This window comes from Caretta caretta, chromosome 4 (assembly GCF_965140235.1).
Source record: "Caretta caretta isolate rCarCar2 chromosome 4, rCarCar1.hap1, whole genome shotgun sequence".
Lineage (NCBI taxonomy): Eukaryota > Metazoa > Chordata > Testudines > Cheloniidae > Caretta > Caretta caretta.
The window spans coordinates 149,338,715-149,362,500 of record NC_134209.1 but is presented as its reverse complement, the minus strand read 5'-3'; the positions used below and the strand labels follow the sequence as shown (position 1 = coordinate 149,362,500).

Here is a 23,786-nt window from a genome sequence, read left to right as displayed (position 1 = left end):
GGTATGGGCTCAGGAATTGAATCAGGAAAGCAAGGAGCAAGCAATTGCCTTTGCAGGCCAAGGGACTGGTAGTTCTGGAGCACAGAATCATTTTCCTTTTGCAAAGTCGGCTACTATTATTATGGCCTGGCTGTCCATTGTATCTGTCAAGTCAAAACCCGGTCAACTATCTACAAGAAATCATTAAGGAATAAGGATATCTGGGAAGGGGAGGAAATTCCTCATGACTTCAAAGACGCAATCTTATTATACTACACAGCCATAAAGGCAACAAATCTGACTAGCTTAACTCCTGGGCTGACTCCCTGCTATCTGTAGGTGATAAAAGACTTTCCCCTACTTTGCTCAATCAGATTACTATTATTATTCAGTATATCAAGGGCTTGAGACCCAGCAGTACAAATGTTTGTAAGATCATTTCCCCAAAAGTCCTGGACTAATGGAATGATACTATGGGGATTAATTTTTAACTTATACGTAATTATGGGATAACAATTACTGCTAATAACAATCATTACAACATGCATTGCTGTAAAAAACCCTTGACCTGTAGCATTATTCCATTGCATGTAACTCTGCAAAAAAAGGAACCTTATTGCACTTGTTTGTTAGTATAAACAAGCTTTACCATTTTTAGAAGTCGAGCCCGATAAGAAATAGAAGCCAGGATGGCTGTAAATTAAAAAGGAATGGAGATTCATTTTAATCTAAACTTTCCCCCATCTTGGACAAGATTTTACAAGGGCATTTTTCCTTACAGTGTTAAGAAAAACTGAAATCCAGAAATATTATAGATAGGAATGTGGATGTAAAAAATGTACCATAGAGAGAAAAGATGCAGAGGTGAAGGAACCAAGGAATATACCTAGACTGGATCAGACCAGAGGTCTATCTAGTTCAGTATGCTGTGTCCGAGAACAACAGCTTCTTCAGAGGAAGGTGCTAAATTCCCCACAGTGGACAAGCTGCCCATCGGGAAAGTTTCTCAGTCAGTGGTTGGCTTATTCTCTGAATTAGGAGGGTTTATATCCCTTCCATGTTGGCATCCAATCTAATGTAGCTGTGGATGTTCTCATTATCCACATCACTAGCCAATCTGTTTTTGAATCTTGCTAAATTCTGTGTGAGTATATATGATACGGTATAAATATATAACTAAATTTACATGTGTATACACACGCACGCACACACGCGCACACAGGTTCTTGGAAGAAATCAGCAGCAAAAAGTTGCCCCAGGATTAAAAAAGTTTCTGAGTTTGGGTTATTGGGCATAATTTCAGGAACAGCTTTAAACCTTTGGAAAACTGGTTTGATAGATAGATAGATTAGATAGATGATGAGGCTGAGCCACAGAATTCAGACTTGGATCCAGATCCAGTCTTCCCAGTGCTTTGGTTCTGCATATCCCCATTTGGAATTTTGTGAACCCCAGGGGATCATTTTAAATGTGTTCACCCCAAATCCAATGAGACAGGTCAATAGCTGGCATGCCGAAGGCTGTAGTTTGCCATCCACCGTCATCACTCATGCTCTGCGGTCCTGTGTTCTTCTTTGCTTCTTCTGTCATGCCTCATGTATGAAGCCAGCTCTAAGAAAAACACCAAAAGGTTAATGAAACAAATGCCAATTAGTTTTGATGGCAACAGCCGTCAAATATTGCTCCAGGTGGTCAAGGAGTCCTTGGGATTGTGCTGTGTTGCCCCAAGGCTAATTGCGATTTGTTCAGAAAATTGAAAGATGTGTATCTCTAAATCTGGGCATGTGTGCATATGTATACACAGAAAGAGAGCACAATCTTATGCTTTAGTCTCTGTTCAGTAATATTGTATATTTATAGTTCTAGAAATCCTGTGGACACATTTTTGTAGCTTTCTAGTACAGTGTTATTTATCATCTGCATTCACTCAGTGAACACAGGTCGGCAATTTGCACTGAGAGATGTCTCTTTAGAATTGCCAATAACCTAGGGCCGGATTCTGAGCCTTTAACAGCATTTCAGTATCACCTCACTCCACAAGCCATCCCACAGACGTCATTAGGAGTAAGATGCTAAACTGGAGAAGGAGGATCAGACCTGGCCCTGAATGGTCACCAAAGTAATTTAGCTCGTAAATGCACAAGCAGAGCTATTTCCAAAGGGAACTTTTCGATTTCAACCCAGATGTGTAGTGTTATTAACTTATTTTTTCATTTTGCTTTGTAGCTTTTTTTAAATTTATGTTTGATCATGTAAAGTGTGTGTGTGTGGGGGGGGGGCAGAACCAATTTTCCATGAGAAATACACAAATGCTGTACCTGAAACATGTATTACTGTATGAATGGGCGTCAAAGTACGGACAGAGACCCTTACTCGTTGCTGGAATCAATCTGTCACATCCACTCTTCTGAAAATAGGAATTAAAAAGTGTAGCTCAGATTGTAACACATATTTACAGCCACCACATATATTACTAGAGTGTGGGTATATGCTTTTTAAAATATACATACACACACCTTACATCTCAGACACACTCACACACACACACACTGCCAGTATAAGGTATACACTTCCTCATATATGAGACACACATGGTGTGTCATGCATGACACACGCACCATCGCATAGGTAAGATTCTCACACAAACATCCTTCTTACATAACATAGGCACCTTCTCACCTACTGCGCACACACAGAGCCTCACATATAACCATGCCTGTACATCTTTTCGATTTCAGATGAGAGACGTTCAAATTGCCTAAATGTCCCCCAAATTCAGTAGCTCGACTCCCGAGCCTACCCTCGCCTTGCCCCATCTCTGAGCAGTTCTTCTGGCACTTTGTCCCAGTCTCAGCTAAGACTTTCTGGGACGCTTGGAAGCACCTGCCTCCTCTCCTGAGAAGAGGCAGCTGCAAGTGTCACAGCTGGAGTGAGGCACAACTGGGACCAGAGAGCAACATCTGGAGCAGCCCAGAAAGAAGGTGGAGAGGGGTCTGAAGAGACCCACCCACACCCGTCCATCCCTTCGGGTCCCAGCCCAGGAAAGAGTTGGGCATTGCCCAGGCATCACCTTTGGATATAGGGTACGAGGTGTATAGAAGGGAGACTACCTCCCGCCCTATGGAGTGAACAGACACGGAGACTGGGGCATAGGCACCGGAGAGAGGGGCTGGCATAGAGTCAACAGGGCTCCAGCCTACACCACACCTTCTAATGGGGGTCAGTCTGGGGTGTGCTCACAGGGGATCCAGCCCAGACCATACCCACTAACAGGAGGGGTGGGGAGTTATGGGTGCTGTGCGTTGATTTCGTCAGGAGGGGTGGGGTTTGGTGGGTGCTGGGCTGCCGTTTGGGTGTGTGTGTGTAGTTTGTGTGCTGTGTGTTGATTTGGTTGGGGAGTGGGGGTTCATGGGTGCTGTGCTGATAATGCTGGCATGTATGTGTAGTTTGTGTTCTCTCTATGTGTGGCTTTGAGAAGGAGGGTTTGGTGTGATGTGCTGATGCTGGGATGTGTGTACAGTCTGTGTCCAGCCTGTGGAGAACAGATCCACAGCATGTGGGGCAGACAGGACCATACATTGGTCCTATGTCTAGCATCCGTGATAGCATCCTTCTTGTATAATACACGCACCTTCTCTCACACCATTCATGCACAATCACACACACACACACTCTCTCACACAAACACACACACACAGAGATATTTTTAATTTCAGATGAGAGAAGTGCCAATTGCCTAACCAGCCCCCAAAGACACACATACGCACAACTCCAGTGCTGATGCTGGGGGGCAGGAGGTGCCGTCTGTGTGTACTGTGATTTATACTTGGTCCTACCTTAGCCGTACATTTCTATGATTCTATGTGCCAGTCTGTGTCAGAAGGCTCGTGGGCTTGGTGTGACATGCTGATGTGGGATGCAGGTGTAATTTGTGTGTGTCAATTTGTGTCAGGGGGTTGTGGGTTTGTTGTGACGCGCTGATATTGGGATGCGTGTGTAGTTTGCGTGCTGTGTGTGCGTTGATTTGTGTTGGAGGAGCTGGTGTGAAGCCCTGATGCGGGGAAGTATGCGCGGCTTGTGTGCTGCGTATGTGTCGATTTGTGTCAGAGGGGTTGGTGCGGCGTGCTGAACTGGAATGCGTGCGTCGTTTGTGCGCTGTGTGTGTGTGTCGATTTGTGTTGGAGGGTTGTGGGTTCGTTGTGACGTGCTGATGCCGGGATGCATGTGTAGTCCATGTGCTGTGTGTGTGTTGGTTTGTTTAGGAGGGGCTGTGGCTCTGTGTTAGAGGTGTGGATGGAGGGGTAGGTGTTGGCTGTCGAGTGTGTGTTTGTGTGTGCTGGGTGTTGGAATAATTTTTCCAGCTGCAATTGACAAAATGCTGCTTGACTTTTTGTGAAGCTTTTTGGCCAATGGAAACCTCCCCGTTCTGCCAGAGGCAGGTCTCGGGGGTGATTCCTGTAAACTCCAGCTGCAAAGCAGGAGAAAGACCATGGCTGGGCGGTTCTGTTCCAAAACACTCCATCATCAGGTGCGGGCTCAGGGCTGCTCCTGGCAAAGTCTGGGGGAGCTTCGCCATTGACGTGAGAGCAGGGCTCGGCCCATCATTTATTACCCCATAATTCCAAACCTCATTCAAAGGCCCCAGTGACCCCCAGGAAAAACGTGGGCTCAGTTGGGACACTTTATTGAGTTCCTTGTCATCCACCCCCAATGTGGAAAGCCACCCCACACCAGTGGCAGTCCAGGAAAGCAAGAGATGGAGGTGCACCAGCATGGCCAAGCTGTGAAACTGGGTGGGGGTAGAGGGTGAATTTACACTGCTGAAGTCCTACAGGGTCAGTGAGAGTAGAACGGCCCCTCGCTATGCAGGAGCCGTGCTGGTGGGCTGGCAGTGAGAATGGCAGGGGTCTCTGAATGGATGCCCCTTGCCCTGCTGATCTGTGGTTTAGGAGGCAGAAACTGCTCGTTGTTCAGTGGGGAAAATTCCTCCCGCTCCAAACAGGCGAAATTCCATCAGTCAAGACTCACATAGGAAAGTGTGGGGTGCTACACTGGAGGACTAGACACCCCATAGAAGGGAGAGGTGGTAGTGGCCTGAGCACAGGCCTGGGAGCCACGCCCTTTCGAGCTTGAATCAGTGACCACAGGCAAGTCACAGCACCTCTGCCTCAGTTTCCCTGTCTCTGACATGGGGGGAAATAACCTTCCCCACCCCCTGAAAAGACTGCTGAGTGGATTCCTAATGAACATTTGGGCTTGGAAGACGAAATGTGCTGTGCAATCTCAAGGGGAAAGGCCTCCCATGTTATTTCTTCTTGCCGTTGCTTTTGGCTGTGACTGGGAGGGTTGCGGGGTGGGGAACGAACCGAGCTGTCTCTGGACGAGCTCCCACTTTCACAGGCGGCAGCTCCATAGTGGCTACGGATTTTAAATGAAACCTAGGACAGAGAAGTGGGGCAAGGCCAACAAGTGCGGATTATGTTAGGAGCTGCCATGGCCCATTAACAGGCATGGACAACAGATCCAAAAGCGTGCAGGGCAGAGAAGAAAATCCATCTGTCCTGAGTCTAGCACCTGTGAGAGGTGTGCCTGAAATTAACATAACAAAGCATTCTGTTAATAACAATAACAGCACTAACAATAAAGGCCTAACTTTATTGTAGCAAAGCTATTTGGGTTACAGTGTGACTATATTGCCTCTTAAACAAGCCATGGGATGCTGTTCAATGATGGTTAAGGAAACAGAAATCATAGAATCATAGGGTTAGACAGGACAGCCAGGGTCATCTCGTCTAGTCTTGGTATGAAAATAAATGCACAAATGTTAAGGAAGTAAAGAGTTCAGCTCCCCAAATTAATGTTAGTTTGCTAATCCCGTATCTACCACACTTAACATTACTATATTAAAGTACACTTTTAAACAGAATAACAGGGATATAAACATATTCACTGGGACAGAGGCATCATTCTGAGGATAAATGTGGGACTAGATGCTGCTCTCAGTTACAGTGGTATAAATCTGGAATATCTCCACTGATTCTGGTGGATTTACACAGGATTTACAATTGAGATCAGAATTTCCCCCTTAAAGTGCCATTAGACTCTGGAAGGTGACTGTAGAAACGGCACCATGGGGTTTTATTTATTTAGTGGCTCCAGATCCAGTTTGCTCCAACGACAATCCCAAAGATGTTTTCTTCTAACTGCGAGCCCAGCAAACTCAGCCTGGCCATCAGAAAGACAAGCTGGGCTCTTTCCGAATTCTGCCTTGACACAAACAATAAAGATCTGTGACTGGAATCTGGTTAACAATTTGGTTAACTATGCATGAGCCGGAACAGAGTCCGGCGCCCTCTCTTGTAGCTGTGTTGGCCCCTGCAGGGCAAAAAGGAGTGAAAATGTCCTTTGTCGGGCAGCTTTGACTCAGAGACTCGGATGGGGGCATGTCTGTTGAGTAAGAAGGTGTCATGGTTACACAGTCACTTTTCTGACCATAATCACTCCTTCACTCTTTCATTCCCTGGCATTTGCTCCATTGACCATAAATTCTTGTAATTGAATTTTGCTGGGGTTTTGAAAAGACAAACTCCAGAGGTATTAGGGGTGAGGAGTTTACAAAATGGAGACGCTGATTTCATGAGCTCAGCTGCTTCGGCCAGTGCTGACCTGTACCTTGGGAGTGTATTCAGGGAGCAGTTGGACTCTAGTCGATCCAGGACAGCTTAGTCCCAGCCCGGACTGAACAGTGACCCTATGTGGTGTCAATAGACAGCACAAGCTGGGTTATCCAGCCTGGCAGCTAGAGAGCCCGAGAGAACCACTGTGTCCAGCAGTCTCCATAATGAATCTCCTTCATACTGATTGGTTTCAGAGTAACAGCCATGTTAGTCTGTATTCGCAAAAAGAAAAGGAGGACTTGTGGCACCTTAGAGACTAACCAATTTATTTGAGCATGAGCTTTCGTGAGCTACAGCTCACTTATAACTCAGTCCTATCTCATCTCTCCCACGAAGGACACGGCAGGCTCTCAACATGGCACCCTAAAGATACAGTGCAGTAGGGAACGGTGCGAGTTTGCAACACAGGGCACTTCAGAGATTCTAAGGCCATAGGGGACCACTGTGATCCAGCTCCTGTAAAGAACCCAGAAAGACTGTGCTGAGTAACAGGGCAGAAATGCTGTTAAACCAGTGTTTCCATGTGTTATTTATTCCTTGCTCAGCTACACACAGGCCCCCTCCAAATACAAAGGTACCACCCACTCACCCCTTGCCATAACAACGCAGAGAGGAATGAGACAGGCTGAGAATGGCTGACAAGGTATCTCATTCCTATGCTTGCAATAGCGAGAAACAAGGGTTAATAAATATACTTCTATGGACAATGTTTCATCGCAGAAAGAAAACACTGAATACCTCAGATGGCTGGCCCTGCATTAACACAGATGGGAGGAAAACCCAAGGAAGAGTTTAACCTAGAGTAATTCCCAAGATGAGGATAATGTCCAAAACTTTGAGTGTGTATACAGGGCAGCAGATAAAAAGTTTATAAAACAATGAAAGGGATAGAGAAGGTAGCTTGGGAGCATCTGTTCTCCCTGCTTCATAACACAACAAGAGGGATGGTCAATGAAACTGAAAGGCAGCAAATTGCAAACTGATAAAAAGAAATACTTTTTCCACTCAAGGTGTGATTAGACTGTGGAACTCACTGCCACATCATGTGACTGAGGCCAAGAATTTAGTACAATTCTGAGGGACTGGATGGATGTTTATATGGATGAGACTATCCAGCATTACCATAGCTAATGCTAAAAGAGTTTTGGAAGGGATAAAAACTTCATTTAAGCCAATTTCTACTAGGGATTGGGGAGCAGATTCTCCTACCTCTGCCTACTGTGGGGTTCTTGCACTTTTTCAGCAGCATCTGGCTTGTGACCACTGTCAGACAGGATCTGGGTTAGATGGATCACAGGTCTGATCCAGCCTGGGAAATCCTATGGTGTGCGGGAGCGTGGTTTACCTCTGCAGCATGGCTTTCAGGTCCTAGGCACCTGCAATGTTCGAGTGGATTTCTCCAAGCGGAGAAGAGATCAGAAAGAAGTTCTCTCTAGTGCTTAGAGCTCTCTGGCTGTCAGGATGGGTTCCATACCTTGCTCTGATTTGTGCATGATCTTAGCCATTGCTCTGTGCCTCAGTTTCCCCTTCTATACACTGGGGATAATGATACTTCCCAAGATCCTCCATGTCTGTAAGGTTGGACTGATGTTTGTAAAGTGCTTTGGAGCTGTTGAATGAAAGGCAGCTATAAGTATTGTTTTAAAAATACCCTAAAGTGAAGAAAGCAAATGAGCTGAATCCACGTGCTTTGCTTTCCCTGGGATCCACCGGCATCGCATAGCATCGGTATTAATAAAATAACCAGTTCTTAGATGTCAAGGTGAAGGATCCTAAATCGCTGCATAAACTGTATACAGGGATTATTTTGCCCACAACTGAAATGCGGCCAGCTGTGATGTGGCCAGTGGCCATTGTCCAACCATGGCGCATAGTACTTCAAGACAGAAAGTAAATCATATTGTGTCCAATCGATGCGGCAGTAGAGAAGCAGAAAGTAACTACGCAAACGGGAATCCAGCCAGGCCCATCCATGGCCCCTGTGGAAATGTTCCATAGGAGTGGTCAGGTCAGTGAAGCAGCACAGTGCCCCCTAGTGTCTTGCTGGGGCCTAGGCTCAGTAATACTGGGAGAGAATAAGAATCACCATCAAAGCAGAACGCTGGCTGTTGTTTATTTCCCAGAGGCCCCTCAGCCAGGTGTTGACTCACTCTGGGCACACGCGCTCTAATGAGATCACACTATGAACTCGGGCTGGGTTCGTGCTTTGCTCTGCCAGTAGTTCTGTTCTGAGGCCGGTTACTCACCCGTTTGCTTTGCAGCTTCTCAGACCTCTCCCCGTAACATAGGCTGACGCTGGAAAATCCCGACACTGGAAATTTTATTCCTTGATCCTTTTTTCCGTCTCTTCATAAGCTTTATGCAGAAGGTAACAGCAGTTATGCTTGACTCTCCAGAGAGCAGGGGGTGGCATGCAGCCATGTGCCTTGGTGAGACGGAGGAGTGGTTTTGTGGATAAAGTGTTAGCCTTGGCATTAGCAGAGCAGCGCTCAAGTGCTTGCTCTGCCACTGACTTCCTGCGTGACCTTGGGCAAGTCACTTAGCCTCTGTGTGTCCCGGCAATGGGGGGGACATAAATAGGATGAAGATTAACTTGTGCCTAATGAGGAAGCAAACAGCTCACTCAATATCCGAACATGACGAGCAGGTCATTTCTGATGTGTGGGTGCCTGCCTGCCCCCACCTACAGGCATCACAGCCTGTGAGCAAGGCCTAAACAGTGACTGGATTTTAAATGCTCCCCTAGCACATTTCACCTGAGGACATAGGTAGGTGCTGGAACTTGGGGGGTGGGGGTGGGGGGCTTCTGCACCCCCTGGCTTGAAGTGGTTTCCATCATACACAGGGTTTACAGTTTGGTTCAATGACTCTCAGCACCCCTCACTATTCACACACTGTTCCTGCCCCTCCTGTCTGAAGTCGGCAGAATGCTACAAATGCTGGTGGATTACGTCTCAGACCACTCGGGTGAGGTAGCTGTCATTATCCCCCTTTTACAGAAGGGGAAATTGCCTTGGCTGGTTCAGTGATTTGGCAGGCCATCAGCAGCACCAAAAATACAGCCCATAAGGCCTGGTTCCTAGGAGATCTGCTGCAATCTCTTAACTAAGCTTCTTCACCTCCCTTCTCATGCGGCTAGAGATGCCTCCTCACTTAGCTTCCTGAGCTACGACACTGAGTCTCCATCCTTGGCCATTCTGAGGATCAATTCACCGCAGGAGCATGGGCTGCCCGCTCCTCCTGCAGAACTCCCAACCCCTCCACGGCGTAGTTCTCAAATGCTTCCCTGCGTGGGACACCGGGAAGGGATGCCTCTGTCTTTGTCACTGCACAGCCCATGGTCTGAGGGCCCCTGATCCATCTAGCTGCACCTGTGAGATGATTCCAGTGGCAAAGGCTTTACGAAGTAATAACCATGCCAGTGAGGGTATTTTCTCTCTCAAGGGACTGGTAATTAGGGCCCAGACCTTCAGAAGTATTTAGGCACCTAACTCCCATTGCAATCAAAGGGAGTTAGGCACCTAAATACCTCTGAGGACCTGGGCTTACCTTCTCAGGCTCAGTTACGCCAGGCATGGTCCCTGCTCCCCGTTATGGTTCTGGCCTCCAAGCACTTTACCGACATGGATTAACCCCTCCCAGGCAGTAAGCAGCTCTGTTCGACCCATGGGGAGCCTGGGACACAGAGAGGTGACTTGCCCAAGGCCATGCAGTTAAGAAGCAGCAGAACTGGAACTCGGTGTCCTCACGTGTCCTGCTTTAACCACTTGCCAGCCCTGGGAGATTCAGCAGAGAATAAAGGCTGTGGACGGGAAGGTATGCCCATGGCTCCTCCACTCAAACAGGGCAGGGATGTGCCGTCTGCCCTCACTGTACTGCAGCCATCACTTATGGGGCTTCTTTCTCACACCCCTGCCTGTTCAGGGAGGCTGTCCTTTGGAGCTGGCAGGGGGTCCCTCTCAGAGCGCTGGAGATGAAATGTGCATCTCTGAGCTCCACGAACGGCTGTCTGGTTTGTGATTGCATTCCCCTCACACGGTGCTGCCTTCAGCCTGCCTTTATCGGGTGCCTGCGGAGCCCCCAGCCAAGCCCCCCGTGTTATTTTTGCCTGCCCTCTGTGAAACAGGCGGGTTGTTGGGAAGCAAACAGTGAGGCAGGGCCTTCCGCTGGATTGGAAAAGGGGCCGGAACCACAGGGGGCTGGATTTTAAAGCTGCCCACATGCATCAAATGCTTCCAGGTTTCATCCTAACCTAAGGGGGAAATGGCCACAAGCCTAGAGTGCAGTGGGATTTAAACCACTGTTGCTAAGAAGGGACCAAATTTCCCAGAGATGCTGAGCACCCATAGCTCCCAGTGGCTGCAAGCGGGAGTTGCAGCTGTTCAATGCTCGAAGATGTGGCCCAGTGATTTTCAGTTTTGGGTCCCCCTCTGAATCAGTTTTCAAAATGGCTTGAGGGCCAATGTACACAGGACCAAACTACTTCTGAATCGTTCTCATTTATCTCAGGATCAGGGCCGCTCTGCGCTAGGTGCTGTACAAACATAGAAGGAGACACATTCCCTACCCCCCAAATAATCGCTGATGGTATTAAAAAGAATTCTGCACAAGCTATGCTACCACTCGAACAGTCTTCAGTTCTGGTCCAGGGGCCCCTGCTGCTGGCAACTATTCTATTTCCAGGGCTAGCGGGTCATCACTGAGTATGGCAGGGGAAAGATATTGTCAAAGCAAGATCAGTGAAATCTGGAGGGGGTCAGGCACTGGGTCCATCTACACCGCTAGCGTGATGGGACTGGGTGGATGTAAGGCAGTGCGGTGTGGCCTGTGAATGCAAGACCATGAACAGTGTCGTCAGAGTGGATTGTATTCCTGTAAAAAGAAAAGGAGTATCGGACGCATCCGATGAAGTGAGCTGTAGCTCACGAAAGCTTATGCTCAAATAAATTGGTTAGTCTCTAAGGTGCCACAAGTCCTCCTTTTCTTTTTGCAAATACAGACTAACACGGCTGTTACTCTGAATTCCTGTAAAGACCAGGGGCCAAATGTCCTCCCCACTAAATTTGTCTCCACTGACAAATTTAGCCCTGATAAGATGCCACGACACGAGTGTCACAATGTCGTTTAAATCGTACTTCAAGTGCTGCTGTGAGCAGAGAAGTGACTGTGAAAACCGGCCCTTGTTACACAATGGCACTTTTCCCTGTGTGCCTTCGGCATCTGATCTGCTGCCCTTCATGACAGGAATAAATCCTTCCTGCTTTTGCCTCCCATTAGCCTCGCAGAGCCAGCCCGGCTCTGGGAGACGGAGCAGGAGGCTAGAAGCTAGAACATTATCAACAGGATGGTGAACCAAGTTCTAAGTGCAAGGAGGAAGAATAGTCCTGTGTTCTGGCTGCTACTCTGGGGTTTGGGAGACCTATGGTCAGCTCCCGGCGCTGCCTCTCCTTGCATAACCTTGTGTCTCCCTTCCCCATCCGTGAAATGAAGAGCACTTCCCTGCCTCACAAGAGTGTTGAGAGGATTAATACTGAGGTGCTCAGATGCTGCTGTATTCGGGGCCGGATAAGGACTTAAGCGTCGAGTTTGATGACACATTTTCGGCAAACAGTAAATTCAATTAAAAATGCATTTTTCGGGGCACCAAAACTATTTGCGGATTCCTGTGAAATTGAGTGAAAAGTCTTGACCCCGCCACCACCAAAAAAATTCCAAATGTTTTGCGTCAACCATTTTGAAATGTGTTGGTTCAGCTTTTCGCTTGTCAGCATTTCAGTCCGACCATTTTGAAATGAAACCTTTTGAAACGGCCTGTCATGGCGCAATTGAAAAAAACAATTTAAAAACAAGCAAGCAGAGAACAAATGCCTGAAAACCACCTGGGACAAAAAAATGGTGGTGGCGGGGGGAATTGTTCAGCGGCGAACACAAACATTTCATTCGACCTGAAACAATTTCTTTTTCGTTTCGGTGAGGGGGGAAAAAATTCCCTTTCAGTTCAAAGTGACCCAATTTTTCTTTTTAATTCTTCAGCTTAGCCCCCAAACTGAACAATGAATTAGTGCAGCTCTGCTCTGCTTAAGCTAGATAGCTCAGCTCTCAGTCATGTTTGTGTGGCCCAGGGAAGAGGGTGTTAAAATGGGGACTCACAAGACCTGGTCTCAGTCCATTGGATGAGTCACTTCCAGCACCTTTGTCTTGTCTGTTTAGACTGCAAGCTTGTCAGAGCTGTGACTGTCTTTTACTCTGTGTCTATGCAGACCCCCGCACAATGGGGCTCTGACCTTGATTGGTGCCTGTAGACCCTGCTGTAATATAGTATACTCCGGAGCCTCTGAATAGCAGGGGGAGACATAGGTTTTATGTGGCTAATCGGGAGTTTGGATAATCAAGAGGGCAGGAGCTGTTCTGCCATTCTGCAGTGAGGTGGCCTTCCTCGTGGCTGGGGGCTCCGGCTCCCCCTCCTCCTCACAATCCTGGCCGGGGGTCTCTGCTCTGTAATCTGAACCACCGCCTTATCCAAATCCCTTCCTTGTCCCCCAGCTTGGGCAAAAATTGGGGATTGGTCCTGCTTTGAGCAGGGGGTTGGACTAGATGACCTCTGAGGTCACTTCCAACCCTGATATTCTATGATCTATAACGGGGGTTCAGAAAAAAGGAACCACACTATACTCCTAAGATAACTGCCGGTGATGTGTATGAGTCAGAAGGGACACCCATTGATTCCCAGGGCAAGGGAATGGCCCCAGCCGTTAAAAAAGCTAATCTCTGCGCTTGTAGATGGAGCAAATTAGATCTAGACACAATTTGTACAGAGTCACATTGAGGAGTGGAAGCAGGCTCTAAGCACATGGCCGCTTGCCCTGAGTTAACCAGCCTCCCTCTTCTTATCTGTCTTTGTGTCCCACTCTGCCTCTCCGGCCTTCCCAGTTTTCTCCCTCTGTCTCTCTCAACTTCTGATAAGCAGCACCGCGAAATGTCTCTCTCCCACCCCCTGCCCAAGAACAGCAGCAAAGTCCCCCACAAAAACCTTTAACTGTCAGTGACAGTTGATAAATTATTTCACTAAAAATCCAGGAAGTCACCAGTTAAGGAACGTTCCCACCAGCTTAAACTCACCCCTCATCCCCCCCAGACATCAGGCCGCCCAAATGCATTTCTACACATCTCCGCTCCACAGGCAGCTCATCTCCTCAGCACCCCACCCCCCGGTCCAGTCCCCATTTAGAGCCACCCCCGATACCTTCTTCCAGTCACATCCACCCACAGAACCTCCTCAGACAGCTTCAGACAAACTACGCATCGACGTAGAAGATGTAGGTACTCACAGATGTAGGAGTCGTCACCATAGTATCTGAGCACCTCAGTCTTTGATACGCTTATCGTCACAACACCCCTGTGATGCAGAGCATTGCTATTATCCCCATTGCACAGATAAGGAAACTGAGGCACGCATGGTTAGCTTGACAAAGGGACTTAAGCACTGCAGTGCCTAGCAGGGTAGTCATGGTACCACCGGGACACCGATTTTATAGCTATATCGTAATCAGCCCTTGAAATGTGAAAGCAAACGGGAGGGAATTAGCTCTGTCTAGCATTGAGCGGGGTCAGGGGCTTATTTATCCTCACAACCTGCGTGTGAGACACAGATTATCCCCATTTTAGGGAGGCCCAGGCCCACGAAGGTATTTAGGCTCCTAACTTCATTTATTCAATGGGCGTTAGGTGCCTAAATACCTTGAGAATCTGGGCCAGAGAGACTCAGTGATCCAGCCATGCAGGAAGCCTGTGGCAGAGCTGGAACCTGAAGTCAGGTCTTCCTGGCAGAGCCCTAGGATCATCCCTCCTCTCCGCCGATACGGGCCACGCTCAGGTCCGATGGAAATCAATGGAGTTTTGCCATGGACTTCACTGGGACCAGGGCTAAGTCCGACACATTTGACTGTGCACTGAATGGGTGTTGGCGGATGGCTTGTAATGTGTGGTGAACGTTTATTCCCAGCAGCTGTACACGCCACCCTCGTTGTACCAGCTGCCCTGCTGGGTTCTAGGCCAGGGGCTCTCGATCTTTTTCTTTCTGAGACCCCCACAACATGCTATAAAAACTCCACGGCCCACCTGTGCCACAGTAACTGGTTTTCTGTATATAAAAGCCAGGGCCCGCGTTAGGGGGTAGCAAGCAGGGCAATTGCCCGGGGCCCCATGCCACAGGTGCCCCCATGAAGCTGCATTGCTCAGACCTCGGCTTGAGCCCCAGGTGCCAGGGCTCAGAGCCCTGGGCTTGAGCCCCATGCAGTGGGGCTTTGGCTTTCTACCCTGGCCCTGCTTGGCGGGACCCCCTGAAACCTGCTCGCAGGCCCGCAGGGGGGCCTAGACCCCTGATTGGGACCGAATGGAAGACCAGGAAGACCTGACTTCTGACTTCTGCCAGGAAGACCTGACTTCAGGTTCCAGCTCTGCCACAGGCTTCCTGATTGGGACTAGGGACCGAATGGCTAGGCAGCAGTTCTGCGGAAAAGGACCTAGGGGTGACAGTGGACGAGAAGCTGGATATGAGTCAGCAGTGTGCCCTTGTTGCCAAGAAGGCCAATGGCATTTTGGGATGTATAAGTAGGGGCATAGCGAGCAGATCGAGGGACGTGATCGTTCCCCTCTATTCGACATTGGTGAGGCCTCATCTGGAGTACTGTGTCCAGTTTTGGGCCCCACACTTCAAGAAGGATGTGGATAAATTGGAGAGAGTCCAGCGAAGGGCAACAAAAATGATTAGGGGTCTGGAACACATGAGTTATGAGGAGAGGCTGAGGGAGCTGGGATTGTTTAGCCTGCAGAAGAGAAGAATGAGGGGGGATTTGATAGCTGCTTTCAACTACCTGAGAGGGGGTTCCAAAGAGGATGGCTCTAGACTGTTCTCAATGGTAGCAGATGACAGAATGAGGAGTAATGGTCTCAAGTTGCAGTGGGGGAGGTTTAGATTGGATATTAGGAAAAACTTTTTTACTAGGAGGGTGGTGAAACACTGGAATGCGTTACCTAGGGAGGTGGTAGAATCTCCTTCCTTAGAGGTTTTTAAGGTCAGGCTTGACAAAGCCCTGGCTGGGATGATTTAACTGGGAATTGGTCCTGCTTCGAGCAGGGGGTTGGACTAGATGACCTTCTGGGGTCCCTTCCAACCCTGATATTCTATGATTCTATGATTCTATGATTCTATGATTGAGAACCAGTGTTCTAGGCAAAACCCTTGAGCCTACAAGACACAACGAAACTTTATTCTCTCTAGCAGCCACTGTGCAAAGCGCATCCCCAGAATGCTTGGTGGGGTTCCCTGGCGCCATGGCAGTCACGCTAGAGACTGATCTAGCTATAGAGCCCAGGGAGCGAGCCACGGAAAGGTGTAGACAAGGGAGAAATTGAGCACTGCCATTGCACGAGCTCTGAGCAGTTCCTGTCACAGCCACACGTCTCCCGGTAACTCTGTCACGCAGCTGCAGTGACCCTTTTACCTTGGAGTCGCTGGTTTGACTCCTGCCCTAGGGGGCTGCTGGCGTTTGTCTTTTTATCTGGTCGACGTTACAAGCGGTGGTAACACTAGTAAAAAGAAAAGGAGGACTTGTGGCACCTTAGAGACTAACCACAAGAACTCCTTTTCTTTTTGCGCATACAGACTAACACGGCTGTTACTCTGAAACCGGTAACACTAGTGAGGCTCATCACCGGAGGATCTGAGCGCCTCACCTAGACTAGCTGGTCTGGGAGCTGCCGGGTGCTCGGCCCTTGTGAAAATCAGGGCAGCGGATAAATGCCCGCCCCACTCCCCACTTGGGAGGGAAGTAGCATCATCCTCATTGTGCACATGGGGAAACTGAGGCACAGAGTGATTGACGTGACTTGCCCGAGGCCATCTAGGAAGCCCCATGGCAGAATTGGGAATAGAATCCAGGTCTGGCGAACCACAGTTGAAGGGTTTTAGCTAGAGGGACATTCTTCCTCAGCAAAGAAACCAAGTTATGAAGGGACATTTGGCCAGCACCTTCCTCTTGCCTCCTACAAATGGTTCCCCCAGCAGGGAGCAGGGTGGAGATGCTTTTCCCACCAGTGTATGTGTTTGGAGGTGATACACAGAGGGCTTTGCTGTCCCTGGCTTTCAGTTTCGCACCTTTCACAGCCGCTGCTTTCACGTCAAAAACAATTTTTTTTTAAACATTTTGTTCGCAAGCAGCACAATTTGCAGTTTGCAGCTGCTGAGCAATGCTTGTCCCATTGTCACCTCTTGGGCTGCTCTGTTCTGAGCGAAACTGGGGCACCTTTCTCTGGGTTGCCAACCTCGTTCCTCTTAGCTCTTTCCTTCCTGTCCCTATTTGAACTTGTGGAAGCTGAAACTAGCACCAGGAGAGATGCTGAAGGCTCACATAAGAACCCACAAGTCTAGCTGCTTCTAAACTCACCCCCCAGCTTGGGTCTGAAGAGCAGGGATGGAGATCCAGTAAAGTTTGGGTATGGCGCTTTCTGCTGTCAGCCAGGCCAGAAATACCCCAGGACCAATCTTTCCCTCCTGGTATTTGATCCCTTCTCATTCTACTCCAGGTGCCCACTGGGCAGTGCACAAATGAAATGAAAATGAAAAAAGCCAGCGACTCTCAGTCCATGACCCATCAGAAGCCCACACAGCCCTTCCTGGCGGCCCACAAACGGAGGGTATGTCTACACGTGAAACGCTACAGTGGCATCGGTGTAGTGCTTCAGTGTAGACATGACTCTGACAGGAGGGGTTCTCCCGTTGATGTAGGTAATCCCCCAACCCCAGGTGGTAGCTAGGTTGATGGAAAAATTCTTCTGGCGACCTAGTGCTGTCTACACTGGGGGTTAGGTCAGCTACATCACTTAGCGGGGTGGATTTTTCACACTCCCTAAGCCATGTAGCTATGCCGATGGGAACTCCTAGCGTAGCGCAGCTCCTTGTGTTTTTTACCTCCTGTAATTCATTGCCAGTTATCTCAAGGCAGTTAGCATGTTTGAAAAGGCTAGTGTGGACACCCTCCAGACGTTTGTCAGGCTACAAATGTTTGTAGTTTCACCTAGGGATCAGCATTGGATAAGCTATAGGCTACACTGCACAAAAGCTGTGGTTTTTTGCATCCTGGTGGCTATCTCCCTGTGAAATCCTAGTGGAAACAAGGTGTTGTAGCTTTTATATAGATGTAGATAGTCAAGGTAAACTCCCGGTGTGGGGGTAGAGGGTTGTCCTTGATTAGCTTGCTACATCAATGTAAAAATACCTTACAATTATTACACGACACTACAATACATCTACAGTAAAATCAATCACTGCACCACACAAATATTGTAATCACTGCGCTACACTACTCATTCATTATAATCACTATGCTACACAGCAATCCAATACAGTACCCTACCTGTATGTCACAATCACTACAGTACAGATACATATATCATACATGTATATTACAGTCAATACACTCAACGGAAAATGTGCGAGGGAAGACCAAGTCCTGGACTGTCTGGCAAGTCAGGCTGCAGTGAGTTGGGGAGTTGGGAAAGGAGCGGGGTTCTTTCTTACAAAGTGGTCCCCCACATAGGAAAAGCTAGAGGGCCACTCTCGAGGCGTGGCTTGCTCCGGGTCAAAACCCATGCCCAGAGAGCGCTTAGAATCTCAGTGACTTCCCCTCCTCTTTCTGTCTCGCCCAGGTGAAAGTGTGGTTCCAAAACAGAAGGACGAAATACAAGAGGCAGAAGCTGGAAGAGGAAGGCCCCGAATCAGACCAGAAGAAGAAAGGTTCCCATCACATCAATAGATGGCGGATTGCCACCAAACAGTCCAACGGGGAAGACATTGATGTCACATCTAATGACTAGAAAGGGGGCAGGCTGCTGGCAAATAAACCAATGAGAGGAACAAGGTGGAGGAGGGGAAAATACGGGGCAAACAAAACAAAACAAAAACTGTCGAGATTTCACAAAGACAAAGCAATCGCCACCAACAGCTGAGTTTCCTCCACGGTGCATGGGCCAAACAAGAGGCTTACGGACCAGTTCCTCCCTCGGCACTCAGTTCCACACACTGGGTGGCCTTCAGCAGAGCTTTGGAAATGAAAGCTCCCAGATAAGAGAGGAAACACCCCCCGCAGCCATCCTGCGCTCCTGAGAACTGAACCGAGCTGCCATCCCCCGCAGCCGGAAGCTGTCGGTCAGCCACAAGATCAAATAAAAATGTCAGCCAAGAAACTCAATGTACACAATCCTTTTCTTTTATTTTTTTTACACAATTTTTATTTTAATTTATTATTTTATTTTGTGCGTGTGTTCCCTGTCGTAGGTAGTTAACAGCTGTAGTGTGCGTTACTGTACGGTAATAAAAGCAAAATGGGCTCAAAAAATATGTGATTACCTTGGCAGGAGGAAGTGGGGGTGAGGGAGACACGACACTGCTGCTCAAAAGACGCAGCTTTTGTGGGCACTGGTCAAATCAAGAGCTCCACTTTTCCCATCCAACCCCAGACCCTTCACCAGCGTTGTTTAAAACCAAGTTTCATTTGAATGGGACTAAAATCATTCATGGTAGAACTGTCTGAACAGGGAAATGCCTGATTCACTGTTATTTGTGACCAGGTTGATAAACTGCAATGATATTTGTGGGGCCTTATTATTCATACTTGGATGCTGGCTGGATATTAGGAATTACCAGACGGGATCAGACCCAAGGGCCATCTAGCCAAGTGGCCTGTCTCTGACAATGCCGGAACCAGATGTTTCCGAGAAAGGTGTAAGTACTCCACAGTTGTGGAATACTCTGCCTGTGGGGATATTTTTAATTAGCCCTGGATAGTGGTTCTATCATGCCCTGAAGCATGGGGAGTTTATATCTCTTCTAAAGTGCTTGGTCATTTTTTAGTAATTTTCATTATGATTCTGGATCTTCTAGGCATGAGGTAAATTAGAGCTGATTGAAAAATCCAATTTTATGTTTTCCTTGAAAAATTCCAGGCAAAATGATTGCATTCCAAAATTTCTGGGGCAGATTTAGATTTCTGGGGGTGAAATGGAAAGTTTTAGCTCATTTCAAATGAATGTTTTGTTTTCATTTTACTTTTCAAATACCAAGCCAAAACAAAAACGATTGTGTCCTTTCATTTCCAATCGTTCTTGTTGAAACATCAAAAAATTGGGCAAAACCAAGTGGTCTTGACTGTCTCAATTTGGCTGAAACTGCATTTTTTGAAAAACAATTTTTTTTAATGAAAAATTTTGTCCAGCTTTGCTATCGAGGTCTTTTAAAAAGTAAATCCTGTAAAACTCTTGGTCTCGGCCAGTTGTGAAAATACCTGTGGATCTGGAGGCTTTTACCAGCGAATGATTCGCCTAAGGCTCGCTAGCAGATACTCGTCATTTGCTATTTGTTATTCGCCCAGTCTAAAAAAGTGGTAATTGTCCAATCAGAGAGCAGAACCAACACAAAGTGACCTAGCGCAGCAAACAGTTGATGTGAACCGCCCAGAGTCTGACAAGAAGGGGTGAATCCTTGCAGACAACAACCATGGGGGAGGAATTGGGGTTGGTTTGCAGGCAGAAAAAGGGGTGATTCCCTTCCGCCATAATTCCAGGGATGCAGTAGGAAGCTAACTCTTAACTCTTAACTCTGGTTCCAGGTTTGCTGCCTCACAACGATTGCAGAGGTTCTGCCCATGCTTCTGCTCCTGCCCTCAGGCCCCTATCCCTCTGGTTTGCTGACCGCTTCATTGGTGCTTCACTTTCTGGGGCCCCCCGGCAGCTGCCTTTCTTCCCTGCATTCAGTGAGGTTGTAGACCAGTTAATGTGGCCTTTGTCTGGCAGGAATCTCCGCGCCCAGGCCTTGCTGGTACTGGGAACAGTGAGGTTCCCTATGGAGAGTGACTGTCCACCATCGCTCAGCGAAAGAAGTTGGTGGTTTCCGTCACATTCTTAATGGGCAGGGAGTCCAGCTCACAACGCCCCATTGTTCCATCAGGCGCTTGCCACCAGAGGATGAGGGCTGAATGAGCAATGGATGCTGAGATACCCTAGGGTTGAAACAGGCCGGAGGCGCTGCGTAGGGCCCACTGTATGGGGAAGTCTTGTTGAGTGTAACAGGGATGACCCCCAAAAGTCTGCACTGCTGTGGGGGCTCAGGATTAAAACAGAAAGTGACTCTTCTCATTGTAGCAGCGCTGAGAGGGGAAGGGCCCGCACATCCTGCTGGTTCTGACCCAGGCTTTTAGGCCTGTCCCTGGCATCACCGCCATGCAGCAATGTTTGCAATGCCACGGAAATGCAGTGAAACTCTGCTGCAGATCAGAGCTGAATGCTGTTTATCCTGGCAATGCCAGCATGAGTGACAGCACTGTGGTTAGCAGCTACTGTGTGAGACAGGGCAGCTAACAGCTCCTCTGCGTGACAGTGAGTGGGGCGGGGTGTGGATGTGTGCAGAATTCTCACCAGGCAGCCCAGCTGGTAGGAACAAGCCCTGGTATCTCCAGGGTACACAGGCTCATCAGCCCTGGATTCCCCCATCCTTTCTCATCTCCCCATCCCTCCGCTGCACTGAATAACCTGGACAACTGCTCTGTGGCATCAGCGATGGATGAGAACCCCCCACCTCAGTAAACTCCAAGGATATGATGGTGTCTCTAGCTAGCTCGCCTGAGCTGAGTTTCACGCAAACCTGGCTTGAGATTTGCGTTCCCCGGGGCCTGTTTCACCCCTCGCTGAAGCTGGGTTTACATTACTGCATCTTCACTTGCTTCACTGAAGTTACTCGTCATTTGCACCAGTGCAACTGAGAGGTGAATCCGGCCCAATGAGCCTAACCTACCAGATCTTCCACTGGTGCCAAACAGTGGAGTTATGTGGCACTCCACTGCCTGACACCAGCTCAGGATCTGGCCCCATAATTTGTGCTGCCCTCACTTTAGCATGCCATATGCCAGGAGGGAGGAGACATACTGGAAAATGGCACGTGCTGGGGAGGTGCATATAACATACACGTAATGTCAGTGATCCCTGTGAAGAATGCGGGATGTACACAGTGGGGCTGGCTTGTAACTTAACCTGGCATTTACACCTGTGCAGAGTGGGAGAGGAGACACAACGGCCAGGGCCATGGGTGCAGACTGCTGGTGCTGGAGCATTTCACACTCATTCCACACTCACTTTCCACAGCCGCCGATGACAGCATTAAGTTCAAGGCAGGAAGAGGCCAGGCTGCCCGACTGAGTGGGGTGGGCCCCATTAGCTGGGCTGTACATGCTCTGCCAGACCCTGTTCTACTGGGCTAGGTGAATGGGCCAGCACCGGCAAAGACAGGGAACGCTCTTCTTAGGAGCTATTGAGAAGGCAAGGTCCAAGGCTAAAGGGTCGTGGGACCGTGACTAGTCAGTCTCTCTCCCCTATACCTATGAATATTCCATTAAAAACATTCTTCAAGTGACCATTAAGGCTGCAATGACTAAGTGATCAGCAGTCAGGTGATGCCAGAGTTAAAGTTGCAGGACTAAGTGCTCAGTGATCAGGTGATGCCAATGGTAAGGATGGAGGCTGACGTACTCAGCGGTCAGGTGATGCCGCTTGCAGTTTGCAATTACTAAGCACTCTGTGGCCAGGCGATGCCAAAGTTCTGGTTGCAAGACTAAGTGGTGAGATCCCAGAGATGAGACCCCCTGCCTTGCAGCTGGGGAATTTGGAGAGACAGATTAGGGACCCGGGTGCCACAGAAGTTTGGAGAGAGGGATGCTTGGGAGCCACTCAATGAAGATTTAGGACCTGGGAATTTGGAGAAACACCAGATTCGAATCAGGTTTACATGGGAACCTTGACCTGGCCCTTGGGAGGCAGGGGGAAGGTGGTTAAAGTTATCCTGCACTGTCATGCATCGTTAAATGCGATTAACAATGACCATGTCTATGCTTCTCTCCCTCCAACACCCCCACCCCACCCATGCTGTTTCCCTGTATGGTTTCTCGACCTGTTGGGAATCATGGAGCTTCGGGAGGCTGGGCCACTGTTCCCAGCCTCTGGTTTTGTTTGCACAGGCACCAAGGCACTGCAAAGCAGCAAGTGGGAGCTTCCCGGCTAGTGAGAGTAGCTGGGTTACTGGCTAACCGCAGAGACGCTGCCGACTCAGCAGCCAGCAGATTGTGGGGGCGGGGTGTTTAGCGTGAAAGTGCCATGTCCCTGGGACAGACTCAGAGGCTTGGTAATGGATGACAGAGGCTTTCACCGCTCGGTCAGTGGCTGGACGGTGTCCCTGGTTGACAGGAACTGCCAAGACTGCTTGGTGGCTGCAATCCATGCCTTGCATCAAACCCTACCACCATAATGGGCAGTAGCTGGCCACCTTTTTGGCCTGTTGAAAGGCCAAGGACTGAGTGGCCCATGGAAGCTGAAGAACGTGATCTATTGGGTGTAGCCAAATCCTGGAGAGATTGTTCTTGTCCCTGGGTTACCTACTTTCTTCCTTTGTCGGTTACTATTGAGAGGCAGCCCTTTCACGTACATTACAGTGAAGACTAGAGGACCCAACTGGTGCTCATTGGCGTACTTTGGCGGCATCAGCTCATTAAGTGGCCTAGTACGGACCACTCCAGCTAAGTGTGCTCCTACACGGTGTCTACCATGCCTTATAGTCACCGCCCTGTCAGTGGAGAGGGAAGAGGGGCGTGGCTACCTAAAAGGGGGCGGGGAGATGGTCTCAGGACCGAACTGTGGTGTATCAGTCCTGAGCTAGCTCTTTGGCACCTTGGGGCTGTTACAAGCTCGTGTAACTTAAGGCCTGTGTAACACAAATCAGTTCTAATGGTGAGTGGGCGGGCACTAGGCTGGGAGAGTAGGGGTAGCTTTTACATGATCCATTTTAAAGCCAGCCGGGAAGGAAGGATGGTCTTGCGGTGAATGCACTGGAATGGAACTCAGAAGATCTGAATTCAATCCCTGGCATTGCCACAGACTCCTTGCAAATCGGTGGGAGCTAGGTGCCTAAATACCTTTGTGGCTCTGGACATTAGTCTCTCTGGGTCTGTACCGTGGGGATAATTACACTTCTGTTTTTGTTGTAAGCTCTTTGGATCTGGGACCGTGTGCGTGCATCCAAACAGCTGTTGC

At 48.7% G+C, this 23,786-nt stretch overlaps 1 protein-coding gene across 1 annotated transcript in view; it reads left to right on the top strand.

Moving 5' to 3' along the window:
* LOC125635144 (homeobox protein EMX1) overlaps positions 1-19,051 on the top strand; it is a 26,673-nt gene extending 7,622 nt beyond the window's left edge. The window contains exon 3 of the mRNA XM_048846427.2: positions 18,363-19,051. Coding sequence (XP_048702384.1) covers positions 18,363-18,530 — 168 coding nt within the window. The 3' untranslated portion in view covers positions 18,531-19,051. The remainder of the gene's footprint in view (positions 1-18,362) is intronic.
* Positions 19,052-23,786: the final 4,735 nt, after the last annotated feature.